Below are 17,519 nucleotides of genomic sequence, written 5' to 3'. Positions count from 1 at the left end.
AACTCTACAAGTTACTCCTCATCAAAGTAGAAACCATGAATACGGTGAAAGTGAGAAATGATTCATCCCTGAAAAATGAATAAGAGCTATGTAAGAAAAAAATATTAAAACCAAATTAAAATTAATAGTTGGAAAGAAAAGTACCATCAACAGTGTGCAAGAACCCGTCAAGTGCTTTATCCTCCAATTAGTTGCCCCCAGTTCCACTCGCTAACTGTATTCAAATCAAAAAAAAGTATTAGAGATATGCAACATCCATGTAGGTTGTACTTTTGTTCGCAAAAATACATGTGTGAACCAAGAACATGAAGTAACATCGCAAAACATAAACACAGAGGTACTGAACAAAAAAAAAACATTTCCCTCGCTCGCAGATGCTTATGCCGCATTCAGGTGTTCTTCATATAATGCCTCCAGGAAGGAGAACTCTGCATGAGCTCCATTAGTTAAGGCACACTAGTTAAAAGCGTGTTCTGGTTGAGCTCCTAGATATTCGACCATCCATTCAATCACATTGTTATATCCGAGAGTGGTTACGTAACCTCCTTCTAATAGGAAATTGAAGCAAGCACGCGACGTCATCTAATTTGTTCATCATCTCCTCAACAGAAAAGTGGAAAGATGAGATTTCCTTATGCAATCTCTCGCAAAAATTCCCCTGCATGTCGTAGCTGATAGTCCCATAACCAGAACAACACAGTCCGGCAAGTCCAGAGCCAAGAATGTCCTCCCTGAACAAATCCTCCCGGGGCTAAACAAGATCAAGTATTTTCTGTTCGTGGTTCACAAAATTTAAGGCTAGCCTTTCCTGTAAAAATAAAAATTAATATCAATGTTAGTCGTTAACATATTTGTGTTGGATGAAAAATTGTAAACAAAAATATCTTTCTTGCCCAAACATGTGTAGCGGCATGAGTGTCGTAATATATCAAAAGGAAGGTGTCATAGGGCCCTCCTGGGTACTCTTGGACACACCTCTTGGCAACTTGCCTCATTTCTGCACGTAGCTGTGCAGCCTGTGTATCAAGAGCAACATGTGTCGGAACATGTTCCTCTTTGGTTTCCTGCTCATTATCCACATGATCCTGACACAAGGACGCATCAGCCAGACGATTCCTCGGCACCCTTCAAGATTGCTCAGCTCTCTCACGCTGAGCATATGTTGTCTGGCTTGCCCTGGCAAGTCTCAATCAAGGGTTTTCAGCCATAATTTTGAAAAACATAACATTAATTAAAAAACACTCAGGCAATGAAACAATGAAACAAATATGAAAAAAATACTTAGGCAATGAAACAATAAAACAAATACGAAAAAAACTCAGGCAATGAAACAATGAAACAAATATGAAAAAAACTAAGGCAATGAAACAATGAAACAAATATGAAGAACTAAGACAACATTTTGGATTGGCATATCCAAAAATTCCTCAGAGGATATTTCAGAAATGCACATTTGAACACCCATACGAACAGCCATGGATGAACATGTGTGTGTTATTTCCCTAAATGCCCCAATATACTTCAAATAATGACCTAAACAACCAAATTTTCTAAATTAAACTTCTATCTAATGATTTTAAATGATAATAATTTACATATTATATACATGCAGTGTACAACAAATGATTCAAAGAAACTTACTCAAAATATGAGCTTTTGGAAACTTGTTAAAATGAGTAAAAGAAACACTTGCTCCGGTAAGACTTACTCCGTCAAAGTATCGAAAAAACTTACTTCAGTAACTTGCTCAAAATGAAGGATTCAGAGATTTTGTGAATGTAATAGAAAGAGTTTAAAGAACATGAAGTATGAGGGGTTTTGTCTGCGCCAAATATATACTTAAAATATGTTCGAATATGCATCTCTGAAAACTCCTGAACTTAAATAATGAGGTTGATTCAGAGATGCATATGTAAACCCCCCTGATTTTGAAAAAAAGTTGTTTTAGAGACTCATACCTGAAAACCCCTATAAAAATATGTAATGTGGTGAGTTTGAAAATGCATATCTGAATTCTTGAGGTATTTTGGAGTTTTTGTCAAGGGCCTCTAAGAAGGCATAAGGGTGCTCTAAGAAATTCTCTTTTTTTGAAAGTTCTATATGTGTGGGCTTCTCGGTCCAATCTTGGCTTCTTATTTGGGCTTGTTTGAATTACTCTAGGGGTAGCTTATTAGGGGGTTGCTCTTCCCACCCTTAGAAGAAGTGAAGAGCCACCCTTAGTAAACTCGTAAATTTTCTTGAAATAATACATAAATTAATTTCGGACATCCCTTCTTACACACCAAAATATTTCATAAGAGACACTCCCATTTTACCAAAAGATAGTACGGAAGTTAACCTCCATATAGAGTTCACGTTTTTGTGTTTATTTCCTCATTATCAATGGATAATATGGAAGTTAACTTCCATAATTAACAAGCAGGAAAATGAATAAAACACCATATTACATGTACTCTTCATGTCATGATCATACCACAATACTTCACCAAGACTTCCAAAATCCTACAAAAATCTTATTTCATTGTCAATCAATTTTTATACATCAAAACCATATTGTTATATTTTTTTTACATTAAAATGAGCAAAAGAAGTTGGTATTTAAGGTAATGTACATGTATTTCCTTCCTCATTACTTGTAAGAATCTAGTTAAGTTGTTTAAAAGTGAACGTTGCATCCCAAAGTTAACTTTCGTATTATGTTGCATGTTTTTTCGAAAGTTGAATTCTGGACTATCTTTTAGGTTGAATTTAAATTTGTTTAAGTTAGGATTGGTTGCAGCAATAGTTTACCCTGATGTTATACTCAAAGTTATTGTGTCTATAGATTTTAAATCTGTTAATGTTGAGTCTGAAGATGTACCCAAAGTTATTGTGTCTATGCATGTTAAATTGGTTGATGTCGAGTAAGATACTGGTAAACAATTTACAGATAAATAGGAATTTGTTTTCGTGAACATATGCTCCAATTGATCTACATGGAGGCTACAAAATTGTGATTTATCACTGTAATCAAGAGGTCAAATATTGGTCCCGATAGAAGATCAACATTTGTGACAATAAGATGTGAAAGAACTGGCAAGTACATATAACCTATTTGAAAGTTGAAATGGGATGACACCAGTTTGAGAACTTGTGAGTGTCCTTTTAAATTATACAGGTATCTAAAGGAAAAATATTAAATGGACATTTAATGTGGTTTGTGGTATACATGAGCATAGTTTTTGTTATAAGTTAGTCGGTCATTCCATTGTATGTCGCTTTAATTGTGAAAATAATGATCTTCTTTCTAACATGACATTGAACATGGTGCAACCCAAAATATACTTGCAACTTTGAAACGGAAAATACCTCATAATGTCTTAAATATAAGCCAACAATGTTTGTGCTTGAAACAACAAGGGGATAAAAGGTCAAAGAACTTAAATATAACAATTGTTGAAGCTTTTGGATGATGAATATTATTGATGACAATTTACAAGTGTATTAAACATATCAAAGTAATAAAAATCTAAGTTTGTATGCACATGAATTGTTTTATCTTAACAAAGAGATTCACTTGTTATTGAAAGTAAAATGGGGTTTTCAAAGCTTGGTTTGAAAAAATGCTCATAATAAGGTAAAACCAACACAGAGTGACAATGCAACAAAGCGTTCTCCTTCATATTTCGAACATGTCAACACACATTTCCCAGATTCTCCAACTTCAAAATCTCAAAAAAAAAGTATTTTTGAAAGGTGTTCGCGTAAGGAAATTGTAGCGGAAAAAATGTGACTCGAGCGTATTTGCGCGCTCGAAGTACAACAGAGTCGCCACTTCTATCCAACTATATCCTGGAGTCTTTTCCACCTGCATTCCTTTCATGAGCTTCCTGACCTGCGCCGCTGCTTCCCAGTTTTGACACATTGAATACAAATTTGTCAGGAGTGCATATCCAGAGCTGTGGTTCAGCTGTAGATTAACCAAAATGTTCCCTATATGTTTACCCATTAGGAAATCTTTGTGGCTCACGCAGGCACCTAATAAAGCTATCAAGACCCCAGGACTAGGCTTCATAGGCATGTTATCAATAATTTGTTTTGCTTCTTCCAAGTATCCCGCTCGACCAAGGAGATCAACCATGCATCCATAGTGCTCCATGTTTGGCTTCAAAAGATAAGTATGCCTCATCGATTCAAATAACTGTTTGCCCTCCTCTACAAAGCCTCCATGAGAACACGCACCAAGAACACCAAGGAAGGTAACTTCATTAGGTTGAATACCACCTTACAACATGCGTGAAAAGACATTCAATGCTCCTAAGGCGTCCCCATGCACAGCTAACCCATTAATCATTGTCGTCCAAGTGTGCACATTCTTGACTTGCAAGTTTTTAAATACCCTTAAAGCTTCATCGATGCACCCACATTTTGCATACATATTTATCAATGCCGTCCCTAGAACTACATTCAGCTTCACCTTCTTACACTCTATGTATCGATGCACTGACCGTCCTTGGTCTAATGCCCCTACATGAGCACAAGCACTAAGAACACTAGTCAATATAAATTCATTCGGTACAACATTATCTAACAACATACTCTGGAAGACACAGAGTGCATCTTGATACTTGTTACATTGCACAAAACCAGCCACCAGCACTGTCCAAGCAACCACATCCCTGTAAGGCATCTCATCAAACACTTTGCACGCATCTTCACAGTGACCGCACTTGAAGTACATATCCACAAGCGCACAATAAACCGAACCATCTAAACTCACTCTTCTTGTTGCCACATAAAACCCATGAACACACTTTCCAAAATAATCATCACAGACCATCGCAGCAGCACGCAAAATGCTAGCAACGGTGACACCATCAATCATATCACCACTTGATCTCATCTCCACAAAACACTTTAACGCCTCACCAGGAAGACCATTTTTTACATACCCATTAATCAATGCAGTCCAAGCAACAACATCCTTTTCAGGACTTTCATCAAACAAACACCAGAACTTGAAGCAATGGAAGCAGATTCAATCCATCATCATCACATCCTCTCTCTATTCATTCCAAGACGCCATTTTCCTCACCAAACTCGTCCAATGCGCTCCATTTTCTCAAACTCAAACTTCATCTCTCCGTTTTTTTCGAATAAAAGTGCAAAGATAAATAAAATGACATACACTAACTATTTTTTTTAGAATTTTCCATGTTAATAAGAAAAGAATGACGAACGCACATGAAATATGAATGTGACACACTCAAATGAATAAAATGCATAGGTCAAAAATTGGGGTGCGATAGATGCCCCTATTTAGGTTTCTTCCATCGAAGATGTGAAGAGACTTAAATACAAAGTACATAATTTTTGTCCTAAGATCGTTGTAGGTTTTCTTATGTCATGAATGCAATTGACACTTTTTTTATATATTTTTAATGCAATATGATATGAGATAGACTCGATTCTCTGTGGGAATTCGGCGCCACGAGAGATAGATTAATGATGGAAGGATAAACAACAAAGGTAATCAGGGTAAAGCCTGTTTGAACTTCGGGAAAATGATACATGAGATGCCCAGGATAAAACATGAACAAGGCTGTATTAAGTGACAATCAAGGTAAAACATAATTGGACAACATCAAAGGACAATCAAGGTAAAACATGATTGAATAACATCAAAGAGAATCAAGTTAAAACATGATTGAAGAGCATCAAAGAGAATCAAGGTAAAACATGATTGAAGTACATCAAAGAGAATTAAGATAAAACATGATTGAAGAATATCAAAGGACAATCAAGGTAAAACGTGATTGAACGACATCGAATGGGATTCAAGATAAAACATGATTGAAGACAACCAAGATAAATCATAGAAGAGACATCATCGAAGGACAATCAAGGTAAAATATCAAGATAAAACATGATTAAAGAACATCAAGATAAAACATGACCAAAGACAACCAAAATAAAACATGACTGAAGATCATCAAGATAAAACATGATCGAAGAATATCAAGATAAAACATGATTGAAGAACATCAAGATAAAACATGATCGAAGAAAACCAAGATAAAACATGACTGAAGAATATCAACATAAAACATGATCAAAGACAACCAAGGTAAAACATGATCGACTCAGGTATTATATGGGAATCAAGATAAAACATGATCGAAGACAACCAAGATAAAACATGACTGACTCGAGTGTTAGGTAGCAACCAAGATAAAACATGATCGAAGACAACCAATATAAAACATGACTGAAGAACATCAAGATAAAACATGAATGAAAACAACCAAGATAAAACATGACTGAATAACATCAAGATAAAACATGAATGAAGACAACCAAGATAAAACATGACTGAATAACATCAAGGTAAAACATGACTGAAGAACATCAAGATAAAACATGAAGGAAGACAACCAAGATAAAACATGACTGACTCAAGTGTTGAAGGGGAATCAAGATAAAACATGATCGAACCAACGAAGGTAATCGAGATAAAACATGGTTGAACTTCGAGAAGAAAGTATCAGGGACACTCAAGGTAAAACATGAATGAAGATAAGTTTGACAAATGCCAAGTAAGTTGGATTTAGACCATAAGGTAAGATTTTTAAAAAACAGCAAGACTCAGGAAGATACACATGAATATGCATGGTATATGAATCTTTTGTGCATGCTACATGAATGATTAGTGAGATGCAATTGGTTATGACAACTAAGATAGACTTTTTGTGAGGGTAGATCGAAACTTTGATTCCTCAACACAAGCACATTGCCAACTCGGGTTATGTCACACTGATGATCCTTTTGGGAAGGACTAATAAACCGCTTGGGGACCGCTGAAGAAAACTGCCCCTGATTGACTGATTGTTATCTGATCGTTGCTTCAGTCTTTGAAATGAATGTCGGGAATACTTGCCCTAGCATAAATCTTGAACAACAGGATCTTGAAGTAACGTGCCCCTGATAGGATCACTAATCAAGTCTCTTGACTGTTTGAACTTCCTTGAAAGATGAGTACTTGCTTGCAAATAAAATGTTCATTCAAAAGTGATAATTTTAATGCAATGCTCAAAGCATATTTTGAAATCAAATTCATTATTCGAATGATGCTATTGATGTAAAGAAAATGAATCAAAGGTCTAAACGCAGTTGTCTAGACATTCAAATTGATGGATAAAGAAAAAGGTATGGTAAAACAAACGATTTACAAAGATCTTTAGGAGTCAGGTTAACGCAACCTTGTTGTAGCATGCTTTCAAAATAAACCTTGCTTCAATTAGGTCTTTTGAGGATTGTAACGTGGCTTGGTTCACGGTTTTTAGAAACAAAGGATATAGGCTCAAAGTATATTTGTACCCACCCCATTCTTCGTGATGATCTCCAATCCTACGCTCAGTTAATTCAAATTTTGCATTCAGGCTCCAAGAGGCATTTGGAATTGCACCTATTCATATGATGACGGTTTAAAGACCAAGGGAATGACAGTCACTCCTTCCATTTGATAGTCACAACGTTTGATGGTTGTTCAAGGAGTTTATTGACTTCTCTTTTTCGCTTTATATCCCTAACTTTTGCCTGAACTGTTTCATTTGAGATCACAGTCAGCGGGATGCCCCAATTTTGCCTAAGTCTCCTTCGTAGGTTTTGACCTAGCGGGCATTTTCTTTGAATATTCTTTTTGTATTGGAAAGATAGTGACTGCCTTGACAATGGTTAATGATAGTCATCTCGTTCACTTTTGACTGAAACCCTTATTGAAAGGTGTACTTAATGATTTTCTTGAAATTGAATGCATAACCAAATTAAATGAGAACTACCCCGCCCCAGGTTAAAATTGCGGGTTTTTTCGTTTAAAAAGAAACTCAAACTTCGAAGGCTCAGAGGGGTTGACAAGGGATTAACTTCCTTATTTCTCTAGTGTTTGGGGATTGAAACAATGCATGTACATCATCAGCAAAGTTTTATTTAAAAGCATACAATTCAACAATTTGGGTATTTCGTTGTCATCATCCTCCCTCTAATCTTTGCATAAAACACAAGTTTGATAAAGAAAATGAACAAGAGATACATTTTTTGTTTTTTTTTGAAAGATAAAGCGTAAAGATAAACACAATGGGTGTAAATGAATTGACTCAAATATGTAATGCTCATTTCATTAAAATTAACATTCAAGAACAAACAATATTCAAATGCGGTACACAAGATAAAACAAGGAAATCGCAAACAGAACGAAACAAGGCTTGGTGACTAATCAGTGACGAGGAGGAGCTATCCTGTCTGAAACACTTGGCTTTAGGGAAGTAGCTTGTTATTCTCAGTCTTCAGCCACTCTTGTCATGCTCGGGCAAAGGATTGTTGACAACATTGGGATCAGTCTCTTCGAAAGAGAGAATTTTTGCATTGATCAACCCTTTCACTATAGTCTTTAGCGCATAGCAACCCTCCAAGTCATGGCCTACAACACCTTGATGAAATTCACAGCGAAGGTCGGATCGGAATCCTTTTGGAGGAGGATCTCGAAGAGGAGGTGGAGCCCTAGTTGTAATCAAGCCTTTCTGGACCAACACGAGATACAATTCAGTGTACGATATCGGAATAGGATCAAAGCGAGTCCTATCGCGATTTAGATTTTGATTGGCAGCTTGAGATTGAGGAGCTTCAACATGCATCATTGGAGTTGGATCAAAGCGGAGAGGCCTCTTTTGTTGTTTCCTCAATGTTTTGTTTAGGTTCATGCCTTGCCCCTGATTTCCTTGGCTTTGTTGAGGGATAAACAAAGGTTGTTGATCAGGAAGTTTTGAGAAGGAGGGTTGATGAAGATCCATGGGAGACGGGCCATAGGCTTCCACTTGAGCAACCACTGGATGATACTGCCTTTGGGCTATAAGAGCATGTATTTCTAGTGCAATGATCGGTAGAGAGATTTTTCCTCCTTTCAGTAAGGCTTCTAGAATTCCCATGATATGATTCATCTGCTCCCTCAACTGGCTAATTTCCACTCTCAACAACTTTTGTTCTTGTTGAAGCTCTTCCACAATCTTCGGATACATGCTTCTAGTCAATGTGTCGAGGAATCAGCTTGACGATTGATGGTGACTGAATGAAAGAGACAGTTGGAATGAGGTACAAAGACAACATGGATGTATGCATGATGCAAATGATATATCATGCAATGTTGGATGCAAAGCAAGGTAACAGAACAACTTATCGGGAGGCTCCTTAAGTAAGGATAGTTCTAAGTTCTTTACCCAAAAATCCCCTCACAAGGTTAGCTCTAGAGTTTTTGGATATAACGGTTCCTAGAGGCATCCGAGCATGATCAGAATTCCATCATGCGACAGGTGAACCATCTTATAACGAATTTCATGAATATGCAACCTCTAGGCGAAGTTATTGTACCAATCAGACAAGGAGTGCACCTGGGGATCGATACATAACTTCTTTAGATGGAACGGGTTCTAAAGGTTCTTGGAGTTAGCGACGAAATCAGATCTCTGCCATGCGATGGGCGAACCATCTTATGACAAATTTCATGACTAAGTCTCCTCCAAGTGGGGTTCTCGTATTAGCCATTCAAGGTGTTCACCTTGGGGACTAGCACTACACAACTACCTCCTAACTTATGTTTTTCTCTTGTTTTTCAAAACTCGGGTTGAGAGCTTCACTCAAATATCATTCTCATACCCACAAATGAGTATATACAGAAATAAATAAAAGCAGTAAAGCAAGAGTAAAGAAATGTAACACAAGAGTAAACATAAAGAGCATAAGAATAAGCATAAAGAATATAAGAACAAAAATAAACACTCAAGAATAAAACAAACTAAACTAGGGTTGACCCTCTTAGGATATCCCCAGCAGAGTCGCCATTTTCTATAGCGGTAAAAATGTGACTCGAGCGTTTATCGTGCGCTCGAAGTACAACAGAGTTGCCACCGAACTTTATTTATTCCAAGAAGGAATGAGAAAATATCGATAAAACCCACGAATGAAAAGAAGAAGGATAAGATGGTCGTTCGTAACCAAATTAGGGTTCGGGAGTCGGTTAAGCAAGGGGAAGGTATTAGCACCCCTCACCTTCATCGTACTCGATGGGACCCATTTAGTTAGTTTCGTGTTTGAGTGTTAGTGTTTTGTTTGTGTCCTTTAGCTTATTAATCGAAAATGCCAAAAAATATTTATTCATGTCATGTTTATTTTTATTTGCATTTTTCGAATAAAAGTGCAAAGATAAATAAAATGACATACACTAACTATTTTTTTTAGAATTTTCCATGTTAATAAGAAAAGAATGACGAACGCACATGAAATATGAATGTGACACACTCAAATGAATAAAATGCATAGGTCAAAAATTGGGGTGCGACAGAAATCCACCTTTATCAAATATCAAACACATTGAAGAGATGTCGATTTTTATGAATAAACACATTGAACGAATTGTAGATGTTAAGTATGACGGTAACTGCCATTATCACAATGTTTTAGCTTTGACTCACTATATGCAATTTTGCCAACTAAATTGTCACATAAGCACAATGTAATATTTTTAGTCAAAATTTGTAAGAAAGGATAAGTTGACTAACATACTACTCCGGCCTTATTTATAAGCAAAGATTCCTTTTTTAAGTTCATTGAATAATGAATGTATCTGGTTTACATAATAGACTAGATACATTCATTACTCAATGAACCTAAAAAAGGAATCTTTGTTTATAAATAAGGTCGGAGGGAGTAATTATTTTTGAAGAATTAAAAAATAATTTTTATCAACTAAGGAACCAAAAGTAAAATCTTAAATTAAGTGAAGAGATCACATGACTAATTAATCCTAAAAACTATATTATGGAGTTGGATTGGAACTTGTATTCAAACAAATCGTTCACGCCGGAATATTTTGGGGGATGGGGTATTCTCCGTTGTGTCTTATTATGGGCATTATACCAGAAAATGCATCCCGTTTGGTCCTTTTAATAATAACGACGGTGTGTTATCTTTGATTTGGAAGTTGGATATTCCTTTCAAAATTAAAGCTTTTGAATAGAGACTTTTTATGAATAGACTTCCGACAAAAAATTTACTTTCAATTAGGAATATAGCTTTGTCTTTGGAAAATACTTTATGTGTGATTTGTGGGTTACATTCAAAAAGTCGGAATCATTCGTTTTTCTTGTGCAAAAGGGCGGAGTTGGTTTGGAGGGAGGTTTCTAGGTGGGTGGGAGAATCGTTTGGAAACTTGGAAGAGGAATGTTTATTGAGCTGTATGGATCGGTTCTCTTTTTGTAAAAAGAAAAAAGTGAAAGAAGAAAAAGTAGGATTGGTGCGGCTAGCAATAGTGTGGATTATATGGTTAACTAGGAATTGTGTTTGTTTCTAAAACAAGGCTTGGAACGTGAATAATACGGTTTGGAACATTAAAGATTTAATTTAGAAGTGATCTTTCATAGGAGAAATTACACATCCAATTTGTAGTTTTACAAATTCAACAAGGATCCCTTGTTATTTCTTACGTAAGAGAATTGGCTTGTAATTTCGTTCCTTTTTTTGTAGGCAGATTTTCCCCGATTTGTGTGAAAACAGGTTTTGAGAACCCTTAGACTATGTTTGATAGTTTGGAGGGGAGGAGAAGGCTTTCGAAAACGAATTTTTAAAAAAATATAGAAAAATATTTGAAATTTTTTGAAAAAATGATTTTGTTTAGAATGATAAAAGAGTCATTATCATTACAAAATTCTTAATTTTCAAAATAGTATAACAACCTAAAAGATATTTGAATAATTTATGTAAGCCCTCCAAAACCCTCATTCAATACAAATTTTGAGTTACCCTATTTTATGGGGGTTTTTGGTGTTATGAATAAAACCAAACCCTCCAAAACCCTCCTACCCAAAATCTTTTTCTTATTTTCACCAAATTCTTCTTATTTTCCAAAGTCCTCCCCTCCACTCTCCTCCAAACTTCCAAACATAGCCTTATTTTTTTAATTAATATAATCTTGCTTAAAAAAAAAAATGGTTCACGCCTAAAAAATTATATTGTTGAGTTGAATTGTAACTTGTATTCAAACAAATCGTTATCGTTCACAATTTGCAATGATCGTGCTCACTCTATTTATTCATGTCTCTTGAAAAAGTATAACTACTTAATTAATGGAAAAATAGAAAAATGGTTCAGTTCTTAATTTTTATTTTAATTATTGCCTTGAGTTGAAGGTAAATTTATAATAAAAATAAGTTACATAAAAAATATCATGGTTGACGGTTTTTGCTTCGGAATTCATCTCGATTTTGTAATGGTTTTTTTAGTACTCCTAATGCTCTCTATAATACATTCCTTGCTTACCAAAAAAAAAAAAAAAAACTGTGTTGTTTCCACTTCAACTTTTTAATCTCCATATTGTATGCTTGTTAAACTTCCAGCAGATACTTATAAATAAATTTGACTTCTTTTACTCATTCAAACTCATTCAACAAATGATGTATTTACTCATTATTTTAAAGGATTAAAATCAAATGTTCTTTCATATTGTAAATACAAATTTAAATATGATTAAATTTCAAAAAATGATATATTTTCAAAGACCAACTCAATCATTTTTACAAAAGATTAAAACTATAACTCTTGATATTGGTAGGGGACTTGTATGTTTTTTAAAGAGATTTATAAAAAGGATATAGATTATTGCACTAAAATGCAAAAACTATCCAACATCAGAACTAGTTCAATTATAAATGTTTTATCAACAAGCAAAAACAAAATGCATACATTCAATCCCTTCTAAACACCTAAGCTATTTAAGAATGCAAAAGTAGCTCTTAGTTGTTTAACACCACAAAAAAAAATTTGATTTCAGTATTGATTAGGAGAATGATCAAATCAGTAGTATAACATAAAACATTCTGATCAACATTACAATATTTAGTAATCAGACAATTCTATACAACTTCTCACCATTCATTTTGTTTCATTTGTAAGACATGCTTGTAAAGACAACACAACCAAATAAACATGTGACACTGACAAAAAATGAGTGCATCCAATCAAACACAGGTCAAAAGTCATGGCTTGAGAAATAAATTTGCAGAGATGCCATAATGGAGGTTCATTTTTCTCTCCTACATAGAAAAAGGAACTACAAAAATATGATTAAGTGATTCTCTAATTTTCACCCCAACCCTATTCTCCATATTCAAATTTATCTCCTCCACCCCCTCTCTTTCTTTCTCTAAACAATGCACATCATAGACAAGGCCGTCATTGAGGACAAGCTACCGCACATGACTTAAAATTTATCAGTTAAACTATAATTAAATAGGATATCATAAAATACTTGTCATAATGAGCTAAGACCTCTATTTTTATTGTCATGATTAAACTGCGGTTAAATTTCACAGGGCCTCTAGAAACTTGAGACTCTCTAAATACAGATTTCATAAACAGAACCAAATATAAAAGAGGAACCAAAAAACATGTGTAGGCCCTCCAATACCATCTCAAAAGAAAAGCTGATTAGAAGAGTATATAATATCTATTGCATCTTTATACTAACATTAACATTTTCATTATTGTCTCGTTCTTTGATCTTAGGATCCACCCTTTTTGCTTTTTGACCAAACCAAAAACCCCTTTTCTCTCTTTTTGATCCTTCACAATTTGTTTTACTTCATATTTTGCCTCTAAATTGGCTTGATCATGGTAGGGCTCTCCCTCATAAATGGCAAAACATGATTCCACAACAAGCTCATGTGTACATGTCTCTTCCACGTATATGAAGCTTACTTGTTCTCTGATCTAGTTGCTCTCTTTTGTACTTCTCATACACCTAAATTCTTAAATGTTCTTGAAACATCACACTCTTAATGATTTACCTTTAAACCTACTATACCTTTCTTCCATTTCACTACCTATAGCTAGCATTCCCTTAAAATCAATATATCTATATTCACTATATATATTCATTTTCCGACCTTTCCAACGGTCCCCTCCTACTGCTATGCTATCCTTCTCACTATATATAAAAGCAGAAACTATTGGCTTCTTTTACAGTTGGGAAGCCTTGTTTTGCTATTCAAATGTTTAGAAAAAACAAAAGGGCATGTTTTAGTCCCGGTGTTCACGAGAAACCAACCATGATTCAAAAGCATAGAAGCAGCAGCAGAATACTAAGAAACAGGAAGAGAATAATTGGAACTTGGAGTTTCAGATTTCACAGCAGAGACCCTGTTATGTTACCTGTCAGATTCCTAATAAGGCTCGGAGCAAAGGTAACAAATTCTCTAAAAACTGTTTCTTTGAGAAGGAGATCCACTATGAAGGTTTCTTCATCCACTTTGGTAAGGTCTCATTCATTATCAGATCACCTCGCTGATTCACACCGTGCAAAAGCTGTAGCAGATTGCATCGAGTTCTTGCATTCTTCTTCCTCTAGAGAGACGCCTAGTTGAGTGAGTATCTGTTCAAATTGTTGAAAACGTTCCCCAAATATAATACTACTTGTAAGTGAAAGTGATGCATATCTTATAGATAAAGGTATATAATAAATATATTACCTTGATTTCAATTTACATGTTCATTAATAGAAAACAGAAGTCAATCCTTTGTAAACCATAGCATGTTGGCAATGGAGTTTGAGTAAAAATCAAGAATGCAATCCTCAGAAACTTCAATGCACAATTATTTATATGATTCACCTTATCACTTGCACATGGTATAATTTGCATAAATAGTTATTCTATAGTTTCTTTCAACCAACCACTAATTGCATCTTTGAATTTCCCTAAATCAAGGATGCAGAGGCAGACTACCACACATGACCCAGAACTTATCACGGTTAAACCAAGTCTCATAAAATATTTGTCACCGTTAAACCTAAATAAATAGGACCTCTATTTATTTGGTCAAACTTATTCTGAATCCAATGATTGCATTAACACAATCTTCAAACTCACATCATGCATTATAACATAATCTTAAAGATTTCAATTAAATTCCTTAATAAAATGGCATAAAATTGAAATCTGAAATTCAATTCAAATCTTAGATATGAGTGATTTCGGAGTCAAACCCAAAACCTTACACGCATCGGGATACAAACTCTTCCTTATCTCAGCATACACTTCACCAACCCATTTCCTCTGTGCCAATTGCTCCCCCAGGCGCACAGCAGCCTCTACCGTACTCTCCGCACTATCATGCGCCGAATCAACAATCCCCATCTCAACCGCCTCTTTCCCCTTAACCTTCACACCGGCCAACAACACATCACGCAGCACCGCCGGCTTCTTGATCTTATCTCTAATCACGGCAGCAAAGTAATCCGGCATCGGCAGCGCGAGATTCACCTCCGGCATGTACAACACGCCTTGGTCACTCCTCATCAAGACATAATCATGGCAGATCGCAAGCAGGAATCCGACGCCGGAGGCGTGGCCGTTGACGGCGGCGATGGTTGGCATAGGAAGAGAAATCAGCGCCGCGGCCACGGGTTTAAAGGATTGGACCATGGAACTAAGGCGGTTCATTGCGGCGGATTTGGAGCCGGCGGCGCGAGCATATTGTAAGTCGAAGCCGTTGGAGAAGAATTTGCCTTTGGCGGTGGTGATGAGGACGGAACCAGGAGTGGATTGAGAAGCGAGATTTGTTAGGGTTGAGAGAAGGGAGTCAATTAGGGTTGGATTGAGGCGGTTTTGGTCGTCGCCGGTGAGAGTTAAGAGCCATAAGTTGTCACGCTTCTCTAGAGTCCACATTTTTACTACTCACTTCATTCCACCACATTTGAAATTAATTAATATATAAATAGTATGTAAATATGATATTTAAAACTAGGGAAATGCTAATCAGAGCCCTCATGGCAATGGTTAAGACTTTAAAAATAATAAATTTATCTCGGTAATCTGCGTATTTAATATTTCGAAAATTGAAATATTAAATTTCCTATAAAATATTACTATCTTTTTTTAGAATATTTAACCATTGTCCTTGGAGCACTGGTTAGCAAGACCCTTAAAACTAACTAGTCAAGCCCTAATTTATAAGTGAGACCTATTAGATCAAGAGTCTAATAGATCTCACTTTCATAGAAGTTATTTGTGAAAAAATACAAGGTGAACTTATGGAAGTTATCTGTCAAAAAATACAAGGTGAACTCGGAGAAAAGTGCCTAATAGACTTTGAAAAAGGGGCACTTTTGATGAGGGTGTAGCAGATTCCTCTTAGGGTATCCTTCACATGACGACCTCTTGAGGCCAAGAGGTGTTTTCATTTTAGGACGAAAGTTTTGATAGTATTGAATTCATCTACGGTCACCTTGACACGTCAATCGATGTTTAAAAGGCGATGCAGATGGATTCGAAACAACTATTTTAAATGATGAGAACCTATATACTTCGAAACGCCCTTTTTTAGAGGGTTATGGTCGAGGAATTTGATTTTTGTGAAAAAGAGTGAAGGGAAACTGAGGTCTTAGCTCAATGAGATGAATGTGAGTTTTGACATAATTTTTTGTGGCTTTGGTGAACGAAATTCGTTCTTCCATGAAATAGAATTATGAAGAGTCCCAATATTTCATGGAGAAGCTGGATTAAAAAAGAAGGATAAGGAAGAGGCTTTCAAGAATATGAGTGATGAAATGACGTGGTTCAAAGAAGAAATGAAGACTTTGAAGAAGGTTGACATATTTGACAATGTTGTTATGAGTTTGTTGGAAGCCAACTTAGGAAAATTGAATGGATGTTTCCATTGCTTTTGATATGGGTTTTGGTAAGGCGAAATATCAAGTCTTGTTTTTATACGTTGATCTAGCTCCATGCGTGATTGGTTGGTTCAAGGTGATTAAAGATTTGGATATGGTGGATAAGGTAGTTGAAGACGAGAAAATGAACAAAGAGGAAGAAACCATGCTCATTTAGGATAATTAGAAGAAACACACCCATTCAGGATAATTAGAAGTTATTTTATTTTTATTTCTATTTTTTTCGTAATCTATGTCCTTGTCTTTTGTAACTCTTCCCTTGTAGGGGTGTAATATTGAATGAAACTTCTTTTGTTCTTATTAAGTTACTAGTTTAAAGCTCTTTGTATTTAATCTTCTTCATTGATTATTTTCTTGATAGTTTTATTCGTTTTATTATTTTATGTGAACTTGTGTTTGACATTTTCCAAGCATAACCTCGTATGTGGGAATGAAATAGTACCCTCATAAGGCATAATGATTCCCAAAGGATACAATGATACTTTAAAGGGTGTGATGATACTCTAGAGGGTGCAATGATCTCGCAAAGGGCACAATAATACCCCGTAGTGGGCAATGATACCATGTATGGCGTTATAATATTTTGTGTGATCCTTAGTTAAGTTGCAAAAAAGGCGAATTTTAGTAATTAGGATTCCTCATTAAACTTCATGCCCTTGTAGAGGGAAATAATGTCACCCTACATTTTATTGATGTTTTGAATCATAAGTACAAGAAAATAGTCGATGGAGGTTTATTACTTCACCTTATTAGATTTGAAAGTAAATAT

General features: G+C 35.6%; 1 protein-coding gene and 1 pseudogene across 1 annotated transcript; both read right to left on the bottom strand.

Moving 5' to 3' along the window:
* Window positions 1–4: 4 nt before the first annotated feature.
* LOC131596576 (pentatricopeptide repeat-containing protein At1g50270-like) lies at window positions 5–5,118 on the bottom strand (annotated as a pseudogene).
* Window positions 5,119–14,987: 9,869 nt separating this feature from the next.
* Window positions 14,988–15,767, bottom strand: LOC131644966 (enoyl-CoA delta isomerase 2, peroxisomal-like). Its single transcript, XM_058915601.1, has one exon. It carries the CDS (start codon window positions 15,744–15,746, stop codon window positions 15,030–15,032), a length of 717 nt encoding a protein of 238 aa, XP_058771584.1. The 5' UTR covers window positions 15,747–15,767; the 3' UTR covers window positions 14,988–15,029.
* Window positions 15,768–17,519: the final 1,752 nt, after the last annotated feature.

This window comes from Vicia villosa, linkage group LG1 (genome assembly GCF_029867415.1).
Source record: "Vicia villosa cultivar HV-30 ecotype Madison, WI linkage group LG1, Vvil1.0, whole genome shotgun sequence".
Lineage (NCBI taxonomy): Eukaryota > Viridiplantae > Streptophyta > Magnoliopsida > Fabales > Fabaceae > Vicia > Vicia villosa.
This window is presented reverse-complemented; position numbering and strand designations above follow the sequence as displayed.

What these genes read in the sequence shown, in the direction of transcription:
- LOC131644966 (XM_058915601.1), bottom strand. Translation starts at nt 15,746, where the DNA reads ATGTGGACTCTAGAGAAGCGTGACAACTTATGGCTCTTAACTCTCACC.